Source organism: Idiotropiscis lumnitzeri, chromosome 16, assembly GCF_059441095.1.
Source record: "Idiotropiscis lumnitzeri isolate Australia: NSW breed Sydney's pygmy pipehorse chromosome 16, RoL_Ilum_1.0, whole genome shotgun sequence".
Lineage (NCBI taxonomy): Eukaryota > Metazoa > Chordata > Actinopteri > Syngnathiformes > Syngnathidae > Idiotropiscis > Idiotropiscis lumnitzeri.
This window is the reverse complement of record NC_142406.1, coordinates 6023488-6050944: the sequence shown is the minus strand read 5'-3', so window position 1 is coordinate 6050944 and position 27457 is coordinate 6023488. Positions and strand designations below refer to the sequence as shown.

The 27457-nt window shown below is 44.5% G+C and overlaps 1 protein-coding gene across 1 annotated transcript; it reads left to right on the top strand.

The window, feature by feature from the left end:
- Positions 1-20078: 20078 nt before the first annotated feature.
- Positions 20079-20714, top strand: LOC148321077 (uncharacterized). Its single transcript, XM_088319491.1, has one exon. The coding sequence runs from the start codon at positions 20079-20081 to the stop codon at positions 20712-20714; it is 636 nt and encodes a 211-aa protein (XP_088175617.1).
- The last annotated feature ends 6743 nt before the right edge of the window (positions 20715-27457 follow it).

The window sequence follows — 27457 nt, the reverse complement described above, 5'->3', positions numbered from 1 at the left end:
CTAGCTGTACAGAGAACCGTACGGGGATTGTTTTAGAAGACTTGACTTTTCAAAAAATAGAAAATGGTCTTTGATCCTTGGGAGAACATGTCACGAGCCTTCTAAGCAGGTCAGCAAGTCCTTCCGTCGTCGGGCAAGCAAAGCAGGTTTCATTGCGCTTTCTCACGAGGGTGACTGAGCTTCCGACTGTTCTTTGTCTCGACGAACAGAGCGTGATGAGCCAACAGGGGCGGTGGACAACGCACTAACGGAAATAAATAAGTGGTGAGGCGCATATTCTACGAGTCTTTTTGAAGAGAAAAGGAAATTACAGGATGACCAACTTACCTTTTCCTTTCAATAAATAGAAACAGTCCGAAGAGAACAGAGAACAGGCTTGACTTGGCTCTTAGGAGAAAATTAGTGCCATGGACCTTCCAAACGCGTCTGCAAGGCCTTCCTTCATCAGCAAGCACAGCCACGTCTCATGGAGAGCTCATACCGGGGTGACCGAGCTTTCTTCTCTTCCACGTTCAGACGAACGGAGGATGCGGAGCCGCGGGCCACGTGAAGAATGTTCTAACAAAAAAATAAAGTAGGTGGTGAGGACAAAAGCTGACAAAGTGTTAAATTACGGACGTTTCCTGACAAAGTTCAATTCGGCGAGAAGGGAAAGAAGTACCGCACGGTTGCCACCCTGGTTTCGGATTCAGTGTTCCCTGACAAGTGTTTTGGCGCCTGTCCTCCAAATCTTTTGGTTGAGAGAAGAGCATAATACAGGATCAGCGAGTCAAAATTTAGGCGGTGCTGAGACAGGTTTTGCTGTGACTCACAATATATTAAAAAAATCATGATCATTTTTTTTTCTTAAATCGCTTCACAATTAATGAATATGTCACACTAATACAATAGAAAATAGATCAATGAGGGACACAAACTCACATACCCGTTACCTCCGATCTTTCTCCAGAATGAAGGACCTGTTAAAAGTATAGGACAGTAAAATTCTAACATTTACTGGCTTTACAAAAAAGAAAGGAGCCGTTTAATGATGAGCTACCTACCTTTTCCCTTCAATAAATAGAAATGGTCCCAAGAGAATAGAGAACAGACTTTACTTGAGCCGAAGGAGAACACTAGTGCCGCGGACCTCGGAAACTCGGCAGCAAGTTCTTCCTTCGTTAGGCGAAAGCGGCCACGTCTCATCGAGACCTCGTAGCAGGGTGACCGAGCTTCCATCTCTTCTTTGTCTGCACGGTTGCCACCCTGGTTTTCGGGGTCAGTGTTCCACGTTGTACTCTTTTGTGCGCCCGTTTGCCGAATCTGATGGCGGAGAAAAGGCAGACACGGGACCGGTGAGTCAAAATCCTCCCAAGGATCTAGGTACAATAGTTAGGTACTGTTGGAATTTATCTTTAAATCAATGTTAGAATTTAATTTTAAACCAATGTAAACTCAAATTAATAATCTGACTCCAATTTGTGACTTTACCCAACTCTCACTCATCCAACAATATGCGCGCTCGTTCTGCAATAGAAAGGTATCAGGAAGCCGGCATTTTCACACACGAGTGGATTTATTCCTAACACACAAATCTACAACTTGAGTTTGGGTCCCTCTCAATACAGCTCTCTTTGTCTTCGCTGTTCAGCATTAATTTATAGACACAATATGCAAATGACACAGAGACAAAGGCATCCTGGCATGATTCTATTGGCTATGTGTATGCTGCAGTTAACTTTAGCTTGCTTCTCTTGGTCTTTCTTCAAGTGGTGGCCCCTCCTGCTTGTGGCTGAAGGGTCCAGTTTCTTGTCGACCCCTTCCCGCTCGAGGTGTCTGTCTGCGCCAGGCACCAACCTAAAACCTCCCAAACCTCACATTCTTTCACTTTCTTTTTCCAACTTCACCAGCCACCCACACAGCATTCCACAGAATAACAGTGACACAAGATGCAGGACATCGAATAAAACTAGCCAGGTTTCAACTCTTCCACTCCTTTATTACACACATACCCGTGACCTCCATTGCGGTGTGAGCAGCTAAGGTGTATTTTTTTTGCTTGTTTTTTCCCCTCGTCCTCTCAGGGGTTAGAAACAGGGGATGTTAATATTTGTCAATGAAGCCCGATGCCAATGAGGCCCTTTGAGACGTTGCTGTGGTTTTATTTTCTCCAGAACAAAGACCTGTTAAAAGCAGAAGAGAGTAAAATTACATTTACTGTCATTACAAAAAAAGATCTGTTTAACAATGGCTCACTTACCTTGTCAGTTTTCTGTTCTCATCCCATGCCGATCGGTACGTTTAAAATGTTAAAAAAAAGTTACAAATCTAACCACTCTCTCTTCCCTCGACGTCACTTTCGCCGACCCCTCCACTTGCCTTCCTGCGACCCTCCACCGACCGACTGTTGGACCTCCTTAATTCCCTCTCTCTCACTCCTCCCAATGCTCTTCTGCCACTCACCTTCTAGTTCACACGCTAAACCAGGGGTCCTCAATCCTGTTCCTCGAGGGCCGGTGTCCTGCAGGTTTTCCATCTCTCCCTGCTGCAACACAGCTGATTCAAATGATTAGATAATCAGCAAGGTCTGCAGAAGCTAGATAACGATCGCTCAGGTGTGTTCCACCAGGGAGAGGTGGAAAACGGGCAGGACACCGGCCCTCGAGGAACAGGTTTGAAGACCCCTGCGCTAAACCATCTTCACTCCAAATCTCATCTCAAAATCTCAAACCAACTGGAACCCATGACAACTTTTAATCATTTAAATCTCACTCTGTATTGCTTTACTTACTGCCATATTTCATTCTTTGGATATCATTTATCTGAGATTTACAAGCACTATATCACAATAAAAATTAAAAAATCCACCACCGTCTCTGCCCTTCATTCACTCTGTCAATGAGTCCGCAGTCCACCGCTCCCTCTCGCCGTTGTTTACTCTCACACATCCTTCTCAAGTCAACCGAACTTCTCACACTGATTTTTGGGCTTTTCTGTTTCAGTCTTACTTGTCCCAGTAAGATATTTGAAATTTTCATTTGCAGCATTGATCGGCTCGCACCCAACTTTTCGCGGGCGTCGGACCGAAACCTCCGCCTTCACACAACAAGAAAATGCGATTCCCGAAGAAATTGCGTGTGAAGGCAGAAAAGCTGGATTTTTGGGGGGGGAATTATTTTGAATGAGACCGAATGACGTTGAATTATTTTGAATGACAATGAATGTTTTTGAAATTTTGAATGGGGTTGAATGAATTTGAATCATAGTGAATGAAATTGAATGATTTTGAATCATCCATCCATTATCCGCCGCTTATCCGGGGTCGCGGAGGCAGGAGCTTCAGCAGGGAAGCCCAGACTTCCCGCTCCCCAGCCACATCTTCCAGCTCTGCCGGAGGGATGCCGAGGCGTTCCCAGGCCAGCTGGGAGACGTAGTCTCTCCAGCGTGTCCTGGGTCGTCCTCTGGGCCTCCTGCCGGTGAGACATGCCCGGGAGGCATCCTAAACAGATGCCCGAGCCACCTCATCTGGCTCCTCTCTACGTGGAGGAACAGCGGCTCGACACTGAGTCCCTCCCGGATGGCTGAGCTTCTCACCCCTATTTTGAATCATTTTGAGTAAAATTGAATGATATTAAATATAATAAAATTGAACGATATAAAATCAAAGTGGATGATATGAATACTGAATGACATTAAATAATATTACATGGAAGTGAATAACATTGAATGATACTGAATTACAATGAATGATTGTGAATTACATTAAACAATTTTGAATGAAAGTGAATAATCTTGAATGATTTTGAATCATATTGAAAGGAATTGAATGAGATTTTATTATATTGAATGATATGAAACCATATTGAATCATAGTGAATATAATTGAATGATATTGAATTATATTGCATGAAATAGAATGATTGTGAATAATATTGAATCACAGTGAACAAAATTGAATGATTTTGAATTATAGTGAATATTAAATAAAGGAATATAAGAGTTTGAGTTTAACATAGTTCATTAGATGTTGCTGCATCCTGTGTATGAAAGTGTGAGACTATAAAGTGCTGAGCGTGTGGAGCGGAACAGAGTAGGGGGTGCAAGAATGTGCAGGAATGGAATGTTTTAGGACAGACGGTGCTGGCAGCAAGGAGGGGGCGGAGACGAGATGACTCAAGCACAACCAGGAGGAGACACCACGTGATTCTTCAGGGGAAGAAAGACCAATAAGCTAAAGTTAACTGCAGGATACACAAAGCCAATAGAATCATGCCAGGATGCCTTTGTCTTTGTATAATTTACATATTGTATAGTATGAATCACTACTGGGAAACTCGGATACAGAGTACATCTGCTGGTGGCAACAGAGGCGGCCAGAGTTGTATTGAGAGGGACCCGAGACCCAGGTGCATGTATCAGTTTTATGTGTTAGGAATAAATCCACTCGTGCGTGAAAATGCCGGCTTCCTGATACCTTTCTATTGCAGAACGAGCGCGCATATTGTTGGATGAGTGAGAGTTGGGTAAAGTCACAAATTGGAGTCAGATTGCTAATTTGAGTTTACATTGATTTAAAATTAAATTCTAACATTGATTTAAAACTAGATTCCAACATAAATTATATTGAATCGTAGTGAATGTAATTGAGTGATTTTAAATCAAAGTGAATGAAATAGAGTGATTTTAAATTAAAGTGAACAACATTGAATGATATTGAATCATTGTGAATAACATTGAATGATTTCGAATCAAAGTGAAAAAAACTGAATGATATTGAATCATAGTGAATGAAATTGGATGGTTTTGAATCGTAGTGAATAAAATTGAATACTGAATGACATTTAATAATTTTTCAATGGAAGTGAATAACACTCAACAACTTTGAATGATATTGAATGACATTAAATAATTTTGAACAAAACTGAATAACAATGAACAACTTTGAATGATCCCGATTACAATTACAAGCAATGATTGTGAATGAAAATGAATGATGCTGAAAGACATAAATTTATTTTATACGGATCTGAATAACATTGAACAACTTTGAATGAAACCGAATGACAACTAAAGATTGTGAATGATAATGAATGATTTTGAATTATGCTTAATGAAAATGAAAGACGTTGAATGATACTGAATAACATTAAATAATTTTAAATTGAGCTGAATAACATTGAACAACTTTGAATGATACTGTATTACAATGAATAATTGTGAATAACAAGCAAATATTGTGAATGAAAATGAATGATGTTGAATGACAATTTATACTAAATACATCTGAATAACATTGAACAACTATGAATGAAACTGAATGACAACTAAAGATTGTGAATGCTCCTGAATGACATCAAATAATTTTGAATGAAACTGAATAATATTGAACAACTTTGAATGATACTGAATGACAAAGAATGATTGTGAATGACATTAAATAATTTCGCATGATACTGAATAACATTGAACAACTTTGATCTCTCTCTCTCTCTCAGTGGTGTCAGAAAAACACGTTATGTGATTAATCCAACCCCCTTTTAATGCCGTCAATCTTATAAAGGAGCGATTAAGACTCATCTGGGCCTAACAAACAATGTAGTCCTATGATGTAGCGCTGACGCTTGAGAGACCGGAAAAAAACCTCAAGGACCTGAAATTTAGGGCACGCCTGAACCCTATGGTGAAAATATTTTTGAGATGAATATTTAATATGCGTTTGACATTGAACCTCTTCGTCATGATAGCATCAGCTGTTTGTGTGTTCCGGTCTGAGAGTGTCTGCTAAATGGCTGACGTAGTCAACATCTTATATTATGTCTAGAGACGTATTGATTGAAATACAACATTTCTGTTCATACCTGTTGGCTCTCCACCAGGGATGTAAAGAGTCATCGAAACTCAATTTAACATCGATATAAACTGCTCAAAATATGTATCGATGTGAAGAATCGATTGGCAAAACCATGTTAACCAAAGCCATTCTCTCACTACGGCAATGCCATGCACGAGATGACTCGGCGATGCATATGATTGTACTCGATCATAATGGTATTGGCGATAGTGGTAGGTGCATGTTGTGTTAAACCGTTCCTGCTTGCCGCCTAACCATGGTTGGGAAACGCTCCTCTTACAGAGCACAGAGAGACAGGGATCGCATTGCAGTTTAGGGCTGAACAATTGATAATTTTAGGAATGAAATCGCGACCTCAGACGCGTTTTCGAGATTGTCAAAGCTGGGTCATATAAAAAAAAAAAAGCGTTGTCGTGCGCCTTCTTTCACCGCTGCTTGAGCGCTCGGCGCTAAGCTATCTTGCGAACTCTGTCGCAATAAATAATTGATAGCCTGGTGGCATGGATCGATATTTTAAAACAACACACATAATGGATTTGCCTTGTCGTCACCGTCTGTATTTAATCTCTCCTGTGCTGTGTGTGGGGGCAGATAAAAAGTGAAGTTGACTTTAGTTTTACTCATCCATCCAAAAGAGAATATAAGAAATCAAAGCTTCTGAACATTAAATGAAATTTACTTTCACAGTTCAGAACCCATATAAGTTACTGTAGTCAAATGTATTTAGAATGCTGCATGCTTGTCATTAACTATGGTAATGAAATGTTTTTGAGTTTGAGTACTGAACACTCAAACAAATATGTTACTGAAATCAAAAATGTCCAAGTCACACTTTTTACGAGAGGAGTTGTTTTTTTTTTTTGTCAACTAAAGTTGACTTATATTTTACAATGTAGTACTACCACTATACAAAGTACCAGGTTTTTATCATTTTTGAGGGTGACTCACAAAAAAAAACTACAAAAATTAAATACTGTAAATTAAATTTGACAACACGCCATATAAACATACCATAGTGTTTTTCCATTGTAGCAAAATTCAAACATGAAAACCTTCAGGGCATCATGGTAGATGGCCGAGTGGTCTAAGGCGCCGCGTTCAGGACCCAGTCTCCCCAGGAGGCCTGGGTTCGAATCTAGAATTTCCCCATTGTGGGACTAATAAAGGCAATATTAGAGTCTCAGTCTGTTTTCACGTTCCTGTTTGCTTATAACTTCACCTCGATATTCAATAAGAAAGTCTCCCTTCTGAAAGCGGCAGCAACTGAACACTCCTCGACCTTACAAGGGAAAGAATTAGGATGAATTAGAATCATTAAATTAAAACAATGGTGAAAACAAGGCTCAAACTAAAGAAGTGATTGCCAATCCTCACCTTAAAATTAATTTATATATTTTATGAGGAACCTATCCTTGTCCTTGCCCAAGGATGAAAAATATGCTACCTCTTCTTTGGGTTTAACCTTAGTTCCTTGTGGCCTCATTGCTGACATATCTTGCTAAAGATGAAGACCTAAAGAAAGCCATAAGGCGGGAATTACAAGTTAAACTATCCGGTGTATAATTACTTGGTGCAGATCTGTTTAGCAGTTAAATTTCAGTCTTTCAGTGTACCATGAGAGCCTATGTAGTAAATACAATACAAAACTAAATAAAATATATTGCATGTGTCACAGCACAGCTCTACTAAACGCCGGTTGAAATGAGGTGTAAATATACACTGATAGACTACAATGTTTTCATTAAAAGAGTTCAGATTTAAGTAAAAACAAATGCAGCATTTTACCAAATCATGAGTGCAGAAGTCCTCGAATTTTGTCCATATTGATTACACCTAGTCATTATTTCGAACATTTCAATTATTATTATTTAAAACAGCAAAGGCAATTGAACTTTAAATGAATAGACAAAATTACAGCTCAGCTTGGAAATTGCAGTGCGAAGTTGTTTTCGGTTAGATTTGTTTACCTGACATGTTTCGGCGAGTCTTTCGCCTTCTTCAGAGTGTCGCATGATGGTGTCTTGTTACTCATCTTTATTAGCTGATGTTCCATGAGGGCGTGACTTACCTGTCAAAAAAAATGTCAAGTCACGCCCCCCGGGGAGCCTTCATCCTGTCAACCACCTGGAGCAGCATCTTGGAGGAGTGAACGGACAGCATTATGACCATCGGCCAATCAAAAGCTGTGAAATATAGACTGTGTGAATTATTAAGTAGGGGGTGCAATACAAGGTCCTGCCTACAGGGGCGTTTTCTCACACAATAATACACAACATTCATGTTATTGTGGTTTAAAGGGACATTGGCTAAAATTTGGAATTTGAGCATTCTACACCCTTAGAAACATGATAGTGTAACCAAGTTAAAAACACTCAAATATTTTTGACTAAATGTTATTCAGTTGTTTGTTGTATTATAATATTTTTGGGGAATGTGCTTGTTATAATAGCCCATGAAACAAATTAGGTACACAGTTTGTGTTGTAATTTTGTGTATTTAGTTTTGTTATTAAAATGAGTGGATCACATCCGGAGGAGGAGCGAGTGAGCGAGGAGTGGGCGAGCGAGCGAGAGAGGGACGACGGCGATTGCGGCGGCGATAGGAGAACGAAGGCAGACGAATGTACAAAAAGTAGACTGTTAGAGTTGGTTAACGAAAGTGTTCAAACCAGACTCTTTTAGAAACCATTAACAGTGATAGAGTTGGTCAGTTTGAGTGGACTACTTGACTTAAGACCTATGTGTTTGGAATTAGCCGTTAGCCCAGCGGCTAATGAGTGGCATGGACTTAGCTCTGCAGTTGGCAACAAGCTAACGCATTATCTAAGGCCTGCGTGGCTGAAGACGTGGACGACGCCGATCGGGACGCCGGGCGGTCAACAGTGTGTTGTGGACTGAGAGGACCGGGCCAACATCGCATCGTGGATGTGGAATATAATTTTTGTCTTTCCCTTTTTGTTGCCGGTGGGACCATAGGAGTGAACCTGCTTCATTGGGAGGTATCATTGTTTATTTTCTGCCTTTGGGTGAAGGAGCCATTTTGTTTTAGGCTACTACGCACACAAGCATCGATCTGGCCAGCAACGTTACTTAACATTGGGGTACGTGACTTTGGTGACTGCCTGCTGCGAGGTAAAGTGACTGGGCCCTTAGATTAATGTTGTGTAGGTGGACCTTTTTTTGTTTAACCTTGTACTGTTTACTAGGCATTCATTTGTGTCACACACCAACTTGAGAGAACATTTTTTTCCCTGCCTTATTTAATTTCTATCAGTAAATGTTTTTGTTTTCTATATAAGCAAGTGTGTTTATTGCCTACTTGAAAGATTGGGTTATAAATTTGAGTGCTTTTTGAAGTCCAATAATTTTGTACGGTTATTGTCCTCTTAAGAGAGATTAGAAGCGGGGCAACGATTATCAGCCATTTAAGAAAGCAAATTGCCAGATACTACTTTGCAACGATTCAGTAAATAGATGTACATACGATAAACTGTTGAGGGATAGTTATAAAACAAAAGAACCTAGGTTAGCCACCTCTCAATATAGTCACCCCGGCTAGAGAGGCGCTACAATAGCATTGTCCGAATTACGAGGACATGGGTTGCGTCCTCGTAATTCAAATTGTCCTTGCAGTGTTGCGTGTATTCAGGTCAAATGTCCCTGCAATGCATGAAAACAAACATACACACACACACACACACGCATCTGTTTTATGGATTCAATTAGTTTGGAGGATTACAACTCCCAGACGATTGCCCGACATCTTCTTCCGGCTCAGAGCCATGCAGTCATATCGAAATTAATACTTTTGAAATTAATCCCAAATGCTGGTATATTCAATTAATAGCCCATGGCAAAAACGGAGGACATATTCCCGAAAATTATAGGTGGTTTTAGTTTTGTAAACATAAAAAGTAGTTTCAGATACAGTGACGGGCCATGCATTTCACACGCAGGCCTTCAGTGAAGTCCTACTTAGTCTGACTTGAATAAACACCCCTCAGAACACCATAATTTCACCATAATCACAACGGCTGGAGAAATAATATACAGAAACACACTTACACACTACTGAGTGAGTGTTGGACGACCTAGCTTCTCTTGAAAGGTCCGCCTTGAAAATGGCCTCGCAAGTGTATCTGAAATTAAATTCCCTACATTGTCACTTTCGGCGCGACAGGACGTCACTTTCGGCGCGACATCTTTTCCTCCGCTTTTATCCACCGGGCGAGTAAACGCAACTATGGTTTCGTGCACCACCACATGCAACACTTGCACCATTCTCATGGAAAAACTCTCCCTGCTAGAGGGACGTGTACGCCAGCTAGAGCAGAGTAATGTGGTAAGCGTAAACGTGGCGGACACGACTGTTAGCACGGGTTGTAGCCAACCTGCTAGTCTGGTTAGCATTGGCCGTAAACTGCTTGCTAATCGCGGTGAGCCTGTTCAGACACATAGCAGTTCCATTCCACCTCGGTCTCATGGCTCCCGCACCTTAGTGATAGGTGACTCCATTACCCGCAACATTAAGCTTGAAAATCCAGCCACAGTAATGTGTATTCCTGGGGCCAGAGCACCCGACATAGAAGCTAATCTTATGGAGCTAGCGCGCAAGACACCTATACACCAGCACAGTGCAAACAACGCTAGCTATTCAGATATAGTGATACACGTTGGCTCCAATGACACTAGGATGAAGCAATCAGAGATCACAAAGAAAAACATAGCAAGGACTTGTGATCTCGCCAGAAAGATGAGTCGGCATCGAGTAATTGTCTCTGGCCCCTTGCCTGCGAGAGGCAATGATGAGAGGTTTAGTAGATTATTCTCGCTAAATAAGTGGCTGGCTAGTTTTTGTAGTGAGCAGGGACTGCAGTTTATAGATAACTGGCCTTCTTTCTGGGGCCGACCCGACCTGCTGAGGATGGACGGCCTTCACCCTAACTGGGAAGGCGCCATCACTCTTTCTAGAAACATAGATTATTGTTTGAGCCTTCCATGACTATTCATATTAGCGCAGGTCGGGCTGCAGGCGAATAGTGAGCCTGTAAGGAAGGGTATGGAGTCTGTAAGGCTAGAGCTAACTAGCGCTATGCTAGACTTAGACAACACACATAGCTTTTCTTCTAGATCTGAGCGCTACACACCATACGCTGTTACATCTCATACTGATATAATTTCTTCTGAGGTGGCAATACATGATGGGTTTAAGCATTCCTCCTCGGTCGGTTTTATTGACGACGAGCCGTTCTCTCAAAATAATAGCACTCGAAAGCTGGTAAATAACTATCGGATTCCGACCGTCAGAATTTCTCGCCGCGTTTATAGTCGCTCGAGGTACAATCCGGGACCTAGGCAAGGCAATCTCCTTAATATTATGACCAGGAGTCCTGTTGCGCGGAATAACTTAGATAGACATATTTTACTGAAACTCGGTTTTTTAAATATTAGATCGCTTTCATCGAAAGCCTTGTTAGTTAATGACCATATTAGAGACCATAATCTTAACATGATTGGTCTTTGCGAGACCTGGTTAAAACCGAATCAGTTTTTACCGCTAAATGAGGCTTCGCCTCCAAACTTCGTGAGCTCGCATGTTGCGCGCCCTCAAAAGAAAGGCGGGGGTGTAGCCCTCATTTCCGAATCTAACCTAAAACTTAGTCCTCGTTTTAGCAATTCCTTTAAAACATTTAAAGTTCTCATTATGCGATCCTCAGCCGAGCTGCCGTTTTATCTTGCTGTTCTTTATCGTCCACCTGGCTCTTACTCCGGCTTTTTAGATGAATTTTCTGAATTCGTAGCTGATTTAGTAACTCATGCGGATAATATACTTATCATGGGCGACTTCAACATTCATATGAATCTCCGGTCGGAACCACTTACCGTGGCGTTTCGGACAATCATTGATATGTTTGGTTTCACGCAAATAATAAATGAAGCAACGCATATAAATGGCAATACGCTAGATTTGGTATTAACCCGAGGCTTAGCATCTTCAAAAATAATTGTATTACCATATACCAGTGCTATATCTGACCATTACTTTATCAAATTTGAAGTCTTGGCTCACTGTCATCGTTCTGACCATAATCAAAATTATAGCAGCCGTAACATTAGCTCCTCAACCATCGTTGCGTTCTCTGAGCTACTCCCTTTAGCAACTGCTTCGTTTCCTAATTATATTGGTACGATTGATGATCTCACAAACAACTTTAATGTCGCTTTGTTAAATGCGCTTGACTCCGTCGCGCCTTTAAAAACTAAAACTCGTCCAAAGAGGCTTACTCCATGGTTTACAGAGGAAACGCGCGTACTGAAACGATCTTGTAGGAAGCTTGAGCGCAAATGGCGTGCGACCAAACTTAAGATAAGATGTCCTTTATTAGTCCCACAATGGGGAAATTTGAGGTCTTCCGTCAGGCATGGTGCGATAGTTTACTAATATACAAAGAAGCGCTTAATTTAGCCAAAACTAATTATTATTCTCGATTAATTGTCTTACATAAAAACAACCCTAAATATTTATTTGATACCGTAGCAATGCTAACGCAACAGCGACCAACCTCGGATAGCTCTTCCTATTCAGCTCACGATTTTATGCAATTTTTTACTCAGAAGATAGAATGTATTCGTGATGAGATTAAAGACACTGTTCTTAAAATTCCGTCGAATTCCGCGATAAATGGTGTTAATAGGGACATTAGGGCTGATAACTGTCCGATAACCTTATGTCAATTTAAAAAAATATCTCTTGAGAGCCTAACAAAATTGGTTAGTGCAGCAAAACCGACAACTTGTGTGCTCGATCCGCTTCCTGGCAAACTAATTAAAGAACTGTTTACGACCCTAGGACCGTCTGTTTTAAATATAATTAATCTATCACTTACCACGGGTGTAGTACCAGCAGCTTTTAGGACCGCCGTTATCCGACCGTTACTGAAGCAACCAAACCTTGACCCAGAGAGTCTCATCAACTATAGGCCGGTTTCAAATCTTCCGTTTATTGCAAAAATTCTTGAAAAAGTCGTAGCGCAACAACTTAATGAATATATGACTGCTAATAATCAATTTGAACCTTTCCAATCGGGTTTTAGAGCCGACCACTCTACTGAGACGGCCCTTGCTAAAGTTACTAATGATCTTCTCATAGCTATGGACGCCGACACCTCATCAATATTACTCTTACTCGATCTTAGTGCCGCTTTTGATACCGTTGATCATAACATATTATTAAAACGCCTTGAAACGTGTGTTGGCATTTCAGGTTCAGCGCTTTCTTGGTTTAATTCGTATCTGTCGGAGAGGACGCACCGTGTAATTCATGGCAATACGACTTCGGATCTTTGTAAGATCACATGTGGAGTGCCGCAGGGATCGGTACTTGGACCTCTATTGTTTAGCATCTATATGCTACCGCTTGGTGATATTATACGGAAATATAACATTAGTTTTCACTGTTATGCTGATGATACGCAATTATACATGCCGTTGGATATAACGAATCCGCGCGACTGCTATAAATTAGAGGCGTGCCTTGCCGAAATTAAACAATGGATGTCTTTCAATTTTTTGCGTCTTAACTCAGATAAAACCGAGATGCTCATCATTGGACCAGCGCGTCATCGGTACCTTTTCAAAGACACCACTCTGAATATCGATAAATGTAATATTATCCAAAAGGATTCAACAAAAAATCTCGGTGTTATATTTGACGCAACTATGTCTTTTCAAATGCACATTAAAAATATTACTCGAACTGCGTTTTTTCATCTGCGTAACATTGCTAAAATTCGCCCAATTCTATCAACGTGTGACGCGGAAATCTTAATCCATGCGTTTGTTACGTCTCGCCTCGACTATTGTAACGCTTTGCTCTCGGGTCTCCCCATGTCGAGTATTAAAAGTCTGCAGTTAGTTCAAAATGCAGCAGCTAGACTCTTAACTAAGACGAGAAAGTTTGATCATATTACCCCGATATTAGCCAATTTGCATTGGCTTCCGGTCCACTTGAGATGTGATTTTAAAGTTCTGCTAGTTACTTTTAAAATATTGCACGGCTTAGCACCTTCTTATCTCGTTGACCTCGTGGTACCATATGTTCCGTCCCGAAACCTTCGCTCTCAAAATGCTGGTCTTTTAGTGATCCCGCGAGCCAAAAAGAAGTCCGCAGGTTCTAGAGCGTTCTCTATTCGGGCACCAATGCTTTGGAATGCACTACCCTCAGATATTAGAGGCGCCACCTCAGTAGAAATGTTCAAAACACTATTAAAGACGCATTTATACTCTTGTGCATTTAGCTGAAATATTTGTTGGCCTGTTTACTGCCGCTTTTTTTTCTTTTGTTTTCTTTTCTGCCCCCTTTTCCCCCGGCTGGGGGATTAGGTGACGGTGACCCACTAGGAAGTTTAAGGCATTGACCAACTGGGCATGCACCTGTTCCAGTGATGTTGTCTTCCTGCAGCGCGACATTTGATCAATTTATTTATATACTTTAGCATCTAATTTAATTATTTGTTGGCCTGTTTACTGCCGCTTCTTCTCTTTTCTGCCCCCTCCTTCCCCTGCTTGGGAATTAGGTGATGGGGACATGCTTTGAAGATTACGGCACTGACGAACCGGGAAGGGACCTGCTCTGCCGAAGTCGTCTTCATGCAGCGCCTTTTCTGATTTCCTTATATTTCAGCACTTCATTGAACTACTTGTTGGCCTGTTTGCTATTTCTGTTCTTTCTTTTCTGTTCCCAATTCCCCGAATTAGGTGATGGCGATTCACTTGGAAGTGGCTAACTGAATTTACACCAACTGACCGGTACAAGATCGAAGGCTCATCTTCGGATATGCTGCCATGGATATTACGGCCCTGGATGAGGACCCACTCCACTGAAGTCATCTTCCTGCAGCACTTCATTCAATTGACTCTTATATTATCTCATCTATTATTGCATAGCATCATTGTATGTGTCAAATGTTGCCCAGTTGGCATCCATTGCAGCCTGGTCATCCTGGAAGGGGGATTCCCCCATCTGTGGTCCCTTCTCAAGGTTTCTCACTTTTCCCCTAATGAGGTTTTGTGAGTTTTTCCTTGCCCTCCTGGGGGTTAAGATCGGGGATGTCGATTGTGGCTATGTAAAGCCCTTTGAGACTGTCTGTGATTAAGGGCTATACAAATAAAATTGACTTGACATTGGTTTAAATTTTTTAAAGAGCGTTTTTGTTTTATATTTTCATTTTCAAAAATGTGCTTTCTATTCTAGTTATTTAGTTCGTTTTCGTTTACTAAAATAACCTTGTGCTGCACCTGCTATCGCAGCAACTGCTCACCATATTTTGGCCACGGAATATGCCAATTGGTCAGAGAGAAGACCGCGACAAAGAATGGCCCAATCGAAATAAACACTCGACATCATATGTACCTTGTTGAAGTGTATACGTGGTGTCAGAGAGCACAGGTTACAAGCGTACCAATATTGCAAAATTGGGACTATGCGTGTGACGTAATCGACTTCCGTCTCTGATGTCATCGAGAATGGCGGCACGTTTTTGTTTTTTAAATAACAATTCTTCAGTTTAAAGTGACATTCAAACTTAAGTAATGAAGAAGTCAAGTAAAAACTCAGGGACGGCCTTCCCACTGATAGGAGCTATGGCTCCATTTGAACCATTTGCGGCGCCTAATCGATCTGCAGCATATGCAAAAGGTCGCCAAGTACGGTAGCTGCACTTGGACAAAACAAGTGGATGACTTTAAACATTAATCGAAATTACACACATACAACTGATAAATTATGTAATAATTTGATATGTACACTTGAAGAGACTCGTTTTTTCGTCACCGACGCAAGAATTCCACCGAACATCGCCAGTTTCATGGTATGTTGGTCAAATCCTAAAAGAATTGTCGGCAATATGCTTTGGCTGTGCTCTCAAACACTTGTACGCCGTACATACGTCATGAGAGTGTAGTGTGGGTATCGGGTGTCATGATCCGTCTCTGTCTCGCCACGTGTTTTTCGGTCTCTGTTTTTGTTTTCTCAGCTGACCCGTGGGCGTGTCTCCCGGCATTTTCATCATGCCATGTTTTCACGGCCGGAGAGGTACGCCCACCGGTCACTCAGCTGTAACCTGTCATGTCTTGATTGCCGCCCTGTATTTAAGCCTCACGCCACGTACCACGCCTTGTATTGATTTCTCGAACCTCTTGTTATGACCCTTGTTACGCCCATTGACTACGCATCGCGCCCTGCTCTCGTCGGATCCCTTCGCTCGTTTCTGATTGACTCCCCTTGCCCTTTTGCGGCAAGCGATTTCCGTTCTCGTTCTCCTTTCTTGCGTTGCAAGCTCTTTTTGTTGTCGATATCGTTTCCCCCCTGGAGTGGATTTGCCCTCCAGCGCTTTATGTTGTCCTTCGTCGGCTCCACGCCAATTTGCATTGTAAGTACCTGTGTTCTAATAAACATCCTGTTAAACGCTGCATCTCCTGTGTCCGCGGTTAAAGGGTTCCATCTACACTGCTTTCTCAGCCGCGGCTGGGGAAGCAGCTCCTTACAGAATAATCCGACCACCATGGACCCTGCGGACGCAGCGAGAGTGTATAGAGCCTTGGCCAGTCAAGGAGAGATGGTGGGGCAGCAGTCGGCGGAACTCGCGGAGCTCCGCAGCGTCGTCGGCCAGCTGTCCCACCGCCTCGAGATTCTCGACACCCACCTTGGTAGCCTCCTGCCGTGGACCGGCGAAACCCCCGATCCGACGGTTCTCGCGGCCGGAGCCTCCCCAACCGCCTTTTTCGGACGGGAGCCAAATTTACCACACCCCCCTCGCTACGGAGGGGAGCCCGGCACTTGCGCGCAATTTATTCACCAGTGCCGTCTGATCTTCGATCAGCAACCAATCACCTATGCTCACGACAGCGCCAAGGTGGCATTCATGATGAGCCTGTTGACCGGCCAAGCCAGCGCCTGGGCCGTGGCCGTGAGCAATGCCCGGTCCGATCTTCGTTCCTCCTTTCCCGCTTTCCTGGAGGAATTCGAGCGGGTTTTCCACCACCCAGTTCAGGGGAGGGCGGCGGGGGGGGAACTCCTCGACTGCACCCAGGGCAGCCGATCCGTTGCTGACTACTCGATCGCCTTCCGCATTTGCGCGGCGGAGAGCGGATTTAATGACGTTGCCTTACGGACTTTGTTCCGCCGCGGACTCAATACGGCCCTGAAGGACGAGCTCGCCGTTCGCGAGGACTCCTCCTCCCTGGAGGAGCTCATCTCCTTGGCAATCCGCTTGGACAATCGCCTGCGAGAGAGACGCCAGGAGAGGGGAGCTGAGCAGCCGCGCACCGAGGCGGCGCGTCATCCGGTCGCCGCCTTTCGCCCCGCCGACGAGCCAATGCAGCTGGGAGGGGGCCGGCTGGATTCGACGGAGCGCCAAAGACGTCTGCGTTCCGGATCGTGTTTCTACTGCGGCACGTCTGGTCACCGCGTGTCCTCCTGCCCGGCACGCCCCCCACGCGGCTCTCCGCCGGCAACCCCCAAGGAACTCTGTAAGTCGTCCGCCGTGCCACCCGATCCTCCCTCCCCTCAGGGGGAGGTCGCCGACGATCTCCCTACCGATCGGGGGGATACGGAGCCCGAAGCACCTAAGAGAATTGAGTTGAGTGGAGAGGTAATCGCTCCGGGCGCCCGGTATAGCGTCCAGTCGTTAGTGGACTCCGGCGCCGACGACTGCTTTATTGACCCCGGGTTGGTCGCCAAGTTAGGTTGCACGGTAGAAACTCTCGCGAAGCCCAAGAGGGTCTGTGACCTCGACGGGCAGCTCCTGGCGGAGATCAGGCAGGTAACCCCCCCACTTACGTTAAGAGTCCTAGGCAACCACGTAGAGAGGCGGGCGGTTTTTGTTATGCCGTCCAGAGCGGCCCCCATCGTTCTCTGTCTACCCTGGTTACGTCGCCACCGACCCGTCATCGATTGGGACCGGTTGTCTATCGACAACTGGAGCCCCCATTGTCACGCAAATTGCTTACGCGCGGCGGAGGAGGGGCCGAGCCCCCGGTCCTCAACCCCCGAGGTGATCTGTCTCGATAACGTGCCCCGAGTCTACCACGACCTCCGGGGGTTTTTTAGTAAAGATAGGGCCCAGTCCCTGCCTCCCCACCGCCCGTACGACTGCGCCATAGATTTGGTGCCCGGCGCGCCCCTCCCATCGGCGCGCCCATATAAGCTCTCTCAGCCGGAGCAAGCGGCGATGAAGGCGTATATTTCCGAGTCCCTTGCGGCAGGGCTGATTAGGCCGTCGAAGTCCCCGGTAGGCTCGGGCTTCTTCTTCGTTCCAAAGAAGGATAAGACATTACGCCCATGTGTAGATTACAAGGGGTTAAACGAAATCACGGTAAAGAACCGGTACCCTCTCCCGCTGCTCGACTCCGCTTTCGCCCGCTGCAATCCGCCACGGTGTTCACAAAATTAGATCTGCGCAGTGCCTACCATTTAGTGCGCATTAGGGAGGGGGACGAGTGGAAGACCGCGTTCAAAACCCCCATAGGGCACTTCGAGTACCGGGTCATGCCTTTTGGGTTGACCAACGCCCCCGCCGAATTTAATTAACGACGTGCTCCGCGACATGTTAAACGTCTCGTGTTTCGTCTACCTCGACGATATCTTGATTTTCTCTCGCTCCATCGAGGAGCACCAGCACCACGTCCGGGCCGTGTTACAGCGCCTTCTCCAGAACCGCCTATACGTGAAAGCGGAGAAGTGCGAGTTTCACGCACGCTCGGTTCAATTTTTGGGCTTCATAGTAGAGGAGGGGCAGCTTAAGGCCGATCCGGCCAAGATAAGCGCTGTGGTGGATTGGCCGACACCCACAAACCGTAAACAGCTCCAACGTTTTCTCGGGTTCGCTAATTTCTATCGACGCTTTATTCAGGACTACAGCCGCCGAGCGCTACCCCTTACGCGCCTCACATCCACCAAGACGGGCTTTGCGTGGGATCGGGCTGCTGAAGACGCGTTTTCGGCCCTCAAGAAAGCTTTCACTAACCCGCCCGTTTTACACCATGCTAACCCCGATCTCCCTTTCATGGTAGAAGTAGACGCGTCTGATTCAGGGGTGGGGGCGGTGCTGTCCCAGCGCTCCCCGGTCGACCAGAGGCTCCACCCCTGCGCCTTCTTTTCTCGCCGCCTCACCCCTGCCGAGGCCAACTATGACGTGGGGAACCGGGAGCTGCTGGCCGTCGTCATCGCCCTCCAGGAATGGCGCCACTGGCTGGAGGGCGCGCCCCATCCGTTCACCGTGTACACCGACCACAAGAACCTGTCATATATCCGATCCTTCAAGAGACTAAGTCCACGCCTGGCACGGTGGTCCTTGCTCCTCAGCCGCTTTGACTACGTTCTGACCTACCGACCCGGCTCCCAGAACCTCAAGTCCGACGCCCTGTCAAGAGTCCACGATCCCGTGGCGGAGGAGGCGGAACCGGACAGCGTCATCCCGGACCACCGCCTGGTGGGATCCCTGCGCTGGGAAATCGAGCAACGCATTCAGCGGGCACAGGAAGGCGACGGCGAACCATCTGGATGCCCGGCGGGCCGGTTGTTCGTGCCGGATCAGCTTCGCGGGGAGGTACTAAAGTGGGGACACTCCTCCCGGGTGGGCTGTCACCCCGGAGTTCGCCGCACCCTCGGCCTCGTCGCCCAGCGCTTCTGGTGGCCCGAGCTAAGGGCCGACGTCAAGGACTATGTCAAGGCCTGCCCCGCCTGCGCGACGAGCAAGGCGTCGCACCAGCCGCCGGCAGGGCTACTTCATCCATTACCTATTCCTACCCGACCTTGGTCACACATCGCCTTGGACTTCGTGACCGGCCTGCCCCCCTCCAGGGGCAACTCTGTCATCCTCACCGTCGTCGATCGTTTTTCCAAGTCCGCTCATTTCGTCGCCCTGCCGAAACTCCCCTCGGCTCTTGAAACCGCTAAATTGCTGATTTTACATGTCTTCAGGCTCCATGGGATTCCTGCCGACGTTGTGTCGGACCGCGGCCCGCAGTTCGTCTCACGGGTCTGGAAGCTGTTCTGCCGAGCGCTGGGGGCCACGTCAAGCCTGTACCACCCCTAGTCGAACGGGCAGTCCGAGAGGGCCAACCAGGACCTAGAGGCCACACTTCGGTGCGTATGCAGCGACCGACCATCGTCATGGGCGGACCACTTGCCCTGGGTGGAATACGCCCACAATACTCTGGTGTCGTCGGCCACGGGACAGTCGCCCTTCATGGCGGCCTACGGCTACCAGCCCCCGCTCTTCCCGTTCCAGGAGGGGATGGTCGAGGTACCCTCCGTCCAGCTGCACCTCAAGCGCGCCCACCATGTCTGGCGGGAGGCCCGAGCGGCCTTGTCCCGCACCGCCGAACGCAACCGGCAGATCGCTGACCGCCGTCGCCGACCGGCCCCGACCTACCACTCGGGCGACAAGGTATGGCTCTCGTCCCGCGATCTCAACCTTGCAGGCTCCTCACGCAAGCTGGGTCCACGCTTCTTGGGCCCGTTCGAGGTCGACTCCGTCATCAACCCGGTGGCGGTCAAGCTCAAGCTCCCGACTACCATGAAGGTCCACCCCGTCTTCCACGTGTCCCTCCTCAAGCCCGCCTCCTCCTGCCCACTGCTTCCTCCATCCGCCCCACCTCCACCGCCGAGGATCATCGAGGGAGGTCCGGTGTACACGGTGCGGGAGATTCTGGACTCCAGGCGCAGGGGCCGGGGTGTGCAGTACCTGGTAGACTGGGAAGGCTACGGACCGGAGGAGCGCCAATGGGTCCCCCGCTCCTGGATTATGGACCCCACTCTTATGAAAGACTTCCATGATAGCCACCCGGGCAAGCCAGGTAGTCCGCCAGGAGGCGTCCGTTAAGGGGGGGTACTGTCATGATCCGTCTCTGTCTCGCCACGTGTTTTTCGGTCTCTGTTTTTGTTTTCTCAGCTGACCCGTGGGCGTGTCTCCCGGCATTTTCATCATGCCATGTTTTCACGGCCGGAGAGGCACGCCCACCGGTCACTCAGCTGTATCCTGTCATGTCTTGATTGCCGCCCTGTATTTAAGCCTCACGCCACGTACCACGCCTTGTATTGATTTCTCGAACCTCTTGTTATGACCCTCGTTACGCCCATTGACTACGCATCGCGCCCTGCTCTCGTCGGATCCCTTCGCTCATTTCTGATTGACTCCCCTTGCCCTTTTGCGGCAAGCGATTTCCGTTCTCGTTCTCCTTTCTTGCGTTGCAAGCTCTTTTTGTTGTCGATATCGTTTCCCCCCTGGAGTGGATTTGCCCTCCAGCGCTTTATGTTGTCCTTCGTCGGCTCCACGCCAATTTGCATTGTAAGTACCTGTGTTCTAATAAACATCCTGTTAAACGCTGCATCTCCTGTGTCCGCGGTTAAAGGGTTCCATCTACACTGCTTTCTCAGCCGCGGCTGGGGAAGCAGCTCCTTACATCGGGATTGAGCCACTCGCCTTGCACGAGACCTTGAAACACACATACACGCGCACACACCCCCACACACGCTCACACCCCCACACACGAAGGTGACCCTCCAACCCCCACAGCCATTTAATGACACAATTAATAAAATAAACTAAAATAATGTCAAACAACAGCCAATTAAAAAAATGAATCCCCTCATACGTACATTCAAGTGACTGAAAACAACCCCCCCTCACCAACTTTTATCCTCAAGAACATAATTCTCAGGTTGACCGACAGAAGAGGGAGAACCTCCATCACATTCTTCTTTCGTGGTCGGCGGATGACATCTGACGTTTTGAGGTGCTCGTCTGCCACCTGCTGTGCTGAACTATGTATTAAACAAGAAAATCAAATTGTTGAATGTTTTCCCATGAAGACTGAATTGTAAAATACCCAGAGATGGCTTACCTGTTTTACTGTGCATAAACATTTTTCCGATTGTGCTTTTTGTTGAGATAACTGTTTAATATTGAAATTGCACACGGAACTGGTAATTGAGTTACAGATACTATATTAACATACTAAATGTTAAGTTTTGTACAGTAATGATTGATAAGGGTGCATAGTTAGTTAATTGAGTCAATTAAATAAGCGCTGAACTGTATTATTCACTATCCATCAAAAATAAAAGCTGAAACCCATGAGACGAGGCGAAGCGCCAAAATGAATCCACAAACTTTCACATTTTTAGGATATGAATTTTTATTTTTAATGATGTGGTGTGTGTGTGTGGGTGTGAATGTGGATGTGAATGACAAGGTTACTAAAATGTCATTTGAAACAATTAATGTTTAATACTCAATGTCCAAGGTAAAGTATCAAAAGGAAGGTCTTATTTCTATACTGCAAAATCAAACTAGCACAATTTGTTTTGCTCCAGGAAACTCATTCGAATGAAACGGATGAACATTTTTGGACAACTTAATCTTGAGACAAAATATTTTTTTCACATGGTACTTCATCATCTGCTGGTGTAGCAATTCTATTCAATAATCAAGCCAAAATAATTACTACTATATCTGATGATCTGATCTGGGGAATATTTATGGTCATTGCAGCATAGCACAAAATAAGTCTCCTCTCTAAAATAAAAGAAGTGATACATATTTCATTTGGAGTTGAAGTATCAGAAAACATTATTTTAGGAGGCGACTGGAATATGGTTAAAGACGAATGGCTCGACAGATTTCCCAGCAAGTATAATTCTCTACACCTAAAATGTACATTGTCCCATTACTATGACTTCTTAAATCTTATTGACCCATGGCAGACAAAGAAATCCAGATAAAAGACAATATAGCTGGTTCAAACTAGATTGTTCAGCAAAGTCCAGACTAGATTGCTGGTTAATTTTGATGATGTACGCAATCAAATTTCCAAATGTGAAATACAGTGAACCCCCGCTACTTCGCGGTTCACCTTTCGTGGGTTCAGTGCTTCGCGGGTCTAAAAAATATTCGGGAGCATTGTAGTTTCGCCGAGCGGCACAAGGGGGCGCTGAAGCGGTTAGACGGCCGGCGTGCGCCGAAGAGGAGAGTGGCCGAAGAAGAGCAGGTTCCCCCGGACACGATTGGTGGCGACGGACACGATCGGACACCGTGCGTGAGCTCCGAAGGAGACCGGCCGGCGTGCGTGGTAGTTAAGCCGAATAGGAGCACCTTTCGCCCGGGCAACGGCGGAGAGCGAGGCTGTCAGTTATGAATGAATAAATAAATAAATGAAGAATGCCACCTTTCATTTCACTATCATGATCCGTGCCTGTCATGCCGCGTGTGTTTTTGTTTTTTCAGCTGTGTGGGCGTTCCTCCAGCGATCGTCTCACGCCATGCCATCAGCTGCTGCGAGACGCGCTGATTACACTGACTATATTGTGATTATAATAAATATTGTAACGTTGTATAATAAATCAGGCCAATTTGTCCATCAGCGAACGCTTTTATTATTAAGCCAAAAACGGCTGCTGTTGGCCGCAACCACGCCGATCAGAGAGAGAGCAACACAACGACAACAACATAACGTTCACTCCCCTGCTGCCTTCACAGCCTCCACAGAAAAGAGGAAAACACAGAACCCTTGAACTATTTACAAAGTCGCTACACTATCTTTGTATCACCACCTTTTTTCCCGTGTCTGCGTTTGGAGAGTCCTGTTCAATCCTCCAGTACTGCTGGAGGATCATAACATTCACAGGGCACACCGGACGGCATACCAGCAGGTAAAAGTCGAAGTAATTAAATAAATACAAAAAGAAGTAATTGAATAAATACAAAAATAATGGCTGGGGAATAAAAAAATAATAAGTTTTAATAATAATTTGTTTTTTTGTTATAACATAAATTTCACTCTCTCCCTCTCTTCCAGTATATATATATATATATATATATATATATATATATATACATATATATATATATATATATATATATAGGTGCGAAGTATATATACACACGGTGTTTTTTTTTTTTTTGTTTGTTTTTTAAGGTGCGACGCTACTTCGCGGATTTTCAGATTTCGCGGGTGGTCTCGGTCCCCATTAACCGCGATAACCGGGGGTTCACTGTATTACCTTCACGTAACGCCTCTCCCAAAACCTGCCAGAAAAAAATGGATACCGGAAAATCCTCTGTGTTTCGATTTTTGTCAAGGCATTGAGGACCTTATAAAAAACACCCTTGAAAATGAATCATTTGAGTAATGTACCCAAAAATTTGAATTTTTGACATATTAAATTCGTCAATACTCAATTTTGTATACTGAGCAATTTAAAAAGAAAAACTATTGAAGAAGAAAAGATAAAAGACAAACTTGCAATTGCTTTGTGTCCTACAATCTCAGACAATGACCTTAAACCTTTGCAACTACAAGGAAAATTTGATCAAATGTATGGAAGGAAAGTTCAAAGGGATAGAGGATGGTGAAAAAAAACACTGCATACTGAAGTATTGTATTACGGTTAGTGTTATTATTTTAAACATTAACGTGACGGAATGTCAATCAGTAAATAAAAGCAGGTTCATATTAATGGCAGGTGTTAAACAGTGATTAAACAAGAAGCATTTATCAAATGGAACTAGAAGCCCTTTTATACTGTCTGTGATTAAGGGCTATACAAATAAAATTGACTTGACTAGAAGGACCGTGAACAGTATAGACTTGGATTGGATGATATTTCCTGATTATCATATATTTCTCATATGCTAGATTGATATTACTTAGTTAAACTGTGTCGAATTTTCCTTTGTAGACAACGCACGCACATAGTATTTTCATGACCAACACTCACATTTACAGCGCACACTTACTCATAGACAGAACAAATATGATAAAGCACATTTGGCACATGGGCTTGAGAGCTGCAGACACTACGAATTGGCCACTGGAGGGATCACTAGGACGTCATTGCAAAAAGACACGACAATTTGGGATCAGATCGGAGATGTTTTGTGCAAATCTAAACAACTGCTTCTGGTTTTATAACCGGTTTTTGATCAATGGAGTTTTATATCGCAGTCAAAACTATGACAGACTGAAGAAGAGGTACAATAGTGCTATATGCTTGAAAGATGGCACATTTTGTTTCATCAAAGATCTGGTTGTTTTCAAACAAGCATGTTCACATCCGTTTTCTGCATTTTGTTCATGTGCCAAACTATGTTGCGTTTTAGTTAAGGCTCTTACTAAATCAGTTAACCCAGTATGTACAAACTCACAGATCAATGTGAAAAGTACATTCATATATGGTGTAAAGGACTATGGGCCTATTAGCGAATTTGTTTTGCAATACAGTGAACCCTCGGTTATCGCGGTTAATGGGGACCGAGACCACCCGCGAAAACTGAAAATCCGCGAAGTAGCGGCGCACCTTAAAAAATGTTAAAAAAAAAAAAAAGTGCGAAGTAGCGGCGCACCTTCAAAAATGCTCAAAAAAATAAATAAAATATATATATATATATACGGGTAGAGAGAGAGAGAGAGTGAAATTCATGTTATAACAAAAAAACAAAACAAATTATTATTAAAACTTATTTTTTTATTCCCCAGCCATTATTTTTGTATTTATTTAATTACTTCGACTTTTACCTGCTGGTACGCCGTTCGGTGTGCCCTGTGAAATGAAAGGTGGCATTCTTCATTTATTTATTTATTCATTCATAACTGACAGCCTCGCGCTCCGCTCATGCCCGGGCGGAAGTTGTTCCTCTTCGGCTTAACTGCCACGCACGCCGGCCGGTCTCCTCCGGAGCTCTTGCACGGTCCCGAGCGAAGCGAAATGTCGCCGCGCCCGTGCCCGGGGAAGGTGCTCCTCTACGGCTTAACTGCCACGCACGCCGGCCGGAGCTCTGGTACGGTCCGAAACGCGCAAAACGTCGCCCCAAATCGTGCCCGGGGGAACGTGCTCTTCTTCGTCCACTCTCTTCTTCGTCCACTCTCCTCTTCCCTAACCGCTCCAGCGCCCCCTTGTGCCGCTCGGCGAAACTACAATGCCCCGAATATTTTTTAGACCCGCGAAGCACTGAAGCGAAAGGTGAAGCGCGAAGTAGCGAGGGTTCACTGTACCAGACTTTTTTTTTTTACTTCCTGTTGGGCGGAAGTTTTACTTTGAAGGAACACGGAAGTGGATAACTACTGAATGGATGCTGTTTGACAGTCCGTATCAAGACGATTCGGAAGAAAGAAAAAAAGGATTCTCCGACGACAAGATTGATAATTTAAAGATACTTAGCCCGGTTGAAAGTGTCAATAAGGTGAATATTTGTGTTTATCGGTCTACAGATTTCTGATTTGAATATGCGTTTAATTAAGTGCACTTTGCATGTATAGAGAGAATTGAAACTCGTGGCGTCATGTTTGTTTATTTTTTAGCGCCAGGTGTAAGAGGTTTTGTGTGTACGAGACAAAAGGAATAAAAGGAGAAACTTCGGACCACCAGTAAAGCTTCATTATTTCAACCGACGCTACATATGATGTTAAAAGAATGGAAATAATTTCAGCTGTCTGGCCTGAAATGTCTTGTTGAAACACATGATGCTGTGTATATGACGCCACTGCCAAATCCTTATGAAAGGGACTAAAACCTGGATTAATCAAGTCAAGTCAAATGTTTCTGAATCTTTTTGTGTGTTTTTAATGTATATAAAGAATGCAGTTGAGCACATTTACGGCGCAATTGTAAACCTGAAAACTACAGCACTATAATGTTCAACATGTACAACTTAAAGCCAACTGCTTTTCAGTATAGTGAAAAACATGTTTGTTCTTCTAACGTTAATGCAAACATGAATCGGAAACGACCAATATGGACAGGGCTAAGTATTCGCACTTTGTGGTAGAGTACAATATATGCTTTCATATAGATGTAAGTCGCAGTATTAATGTCGTTGTACTTTACAGAAGGAACGAGTATACTTAAAGCTTCCATGTAAGTAAAATTTTATCTTGGACTTTTCTGTATACTTTTCAGTACAAGCCAAGTATTTTTAAGCATACTTCTGTGAAGTTTATAAAACCTAGTATTTTTAAGTACACTTAAAGTATACTGCCTATGTTTTAGTATAAAACAAGTATACTTGCAGTATACTTAGATAAACTTCTTTTTCGTAAGGGTTGATAAGGCTATTTTATGTGTTTAAAACTAGACCGCTCACCAGGGACAGATGGCTTAGCTGGCAACTTTTACAGACACTTCTGGAAATCACATAGGAACATACTTTTTCAAGTTTTTAAGGAAACAATCAATAATCTAATCCTATTAACGAGAACGAAACAAGGTATGATCACTCTAATCCCGAAACTGGACAAAAATCCAAAGCTATGAAAGCATTGTACTTCTAAATAATAACTACAAGCGACAAACATACACATATAATGACAGACTTTAAGAAATTAAATACTAATTATCTGTGAAACACAATCGGGCTTTGTAAACAAAAGATCAATTCAAATTGACATCAAATTCGTTAAAGACCTCTTAGATTATTATGATGAGATAGAAGACCAGGGTGGCACGGTGGACGACTGGTTAGCACGATGGCCTCACAGTGAGAGACAGCATCGGTCGTGGGTTCAATCCCGGCTCCGGCCATCCTCTGTGGAGTTTGCATGCTCTTCCCGTGCCTGCGTTGATTTCCTC

What these genes read in the sequence shown, in the direction of transcription:
- LOC148321077 (XM_088319491.1), top strand. Translation starts at nt 20,079, where the DNA reads ATGGCGGCCTACGGCTACCAGCCCCCGCTCTTCCCGTTCCAGGAGGGG.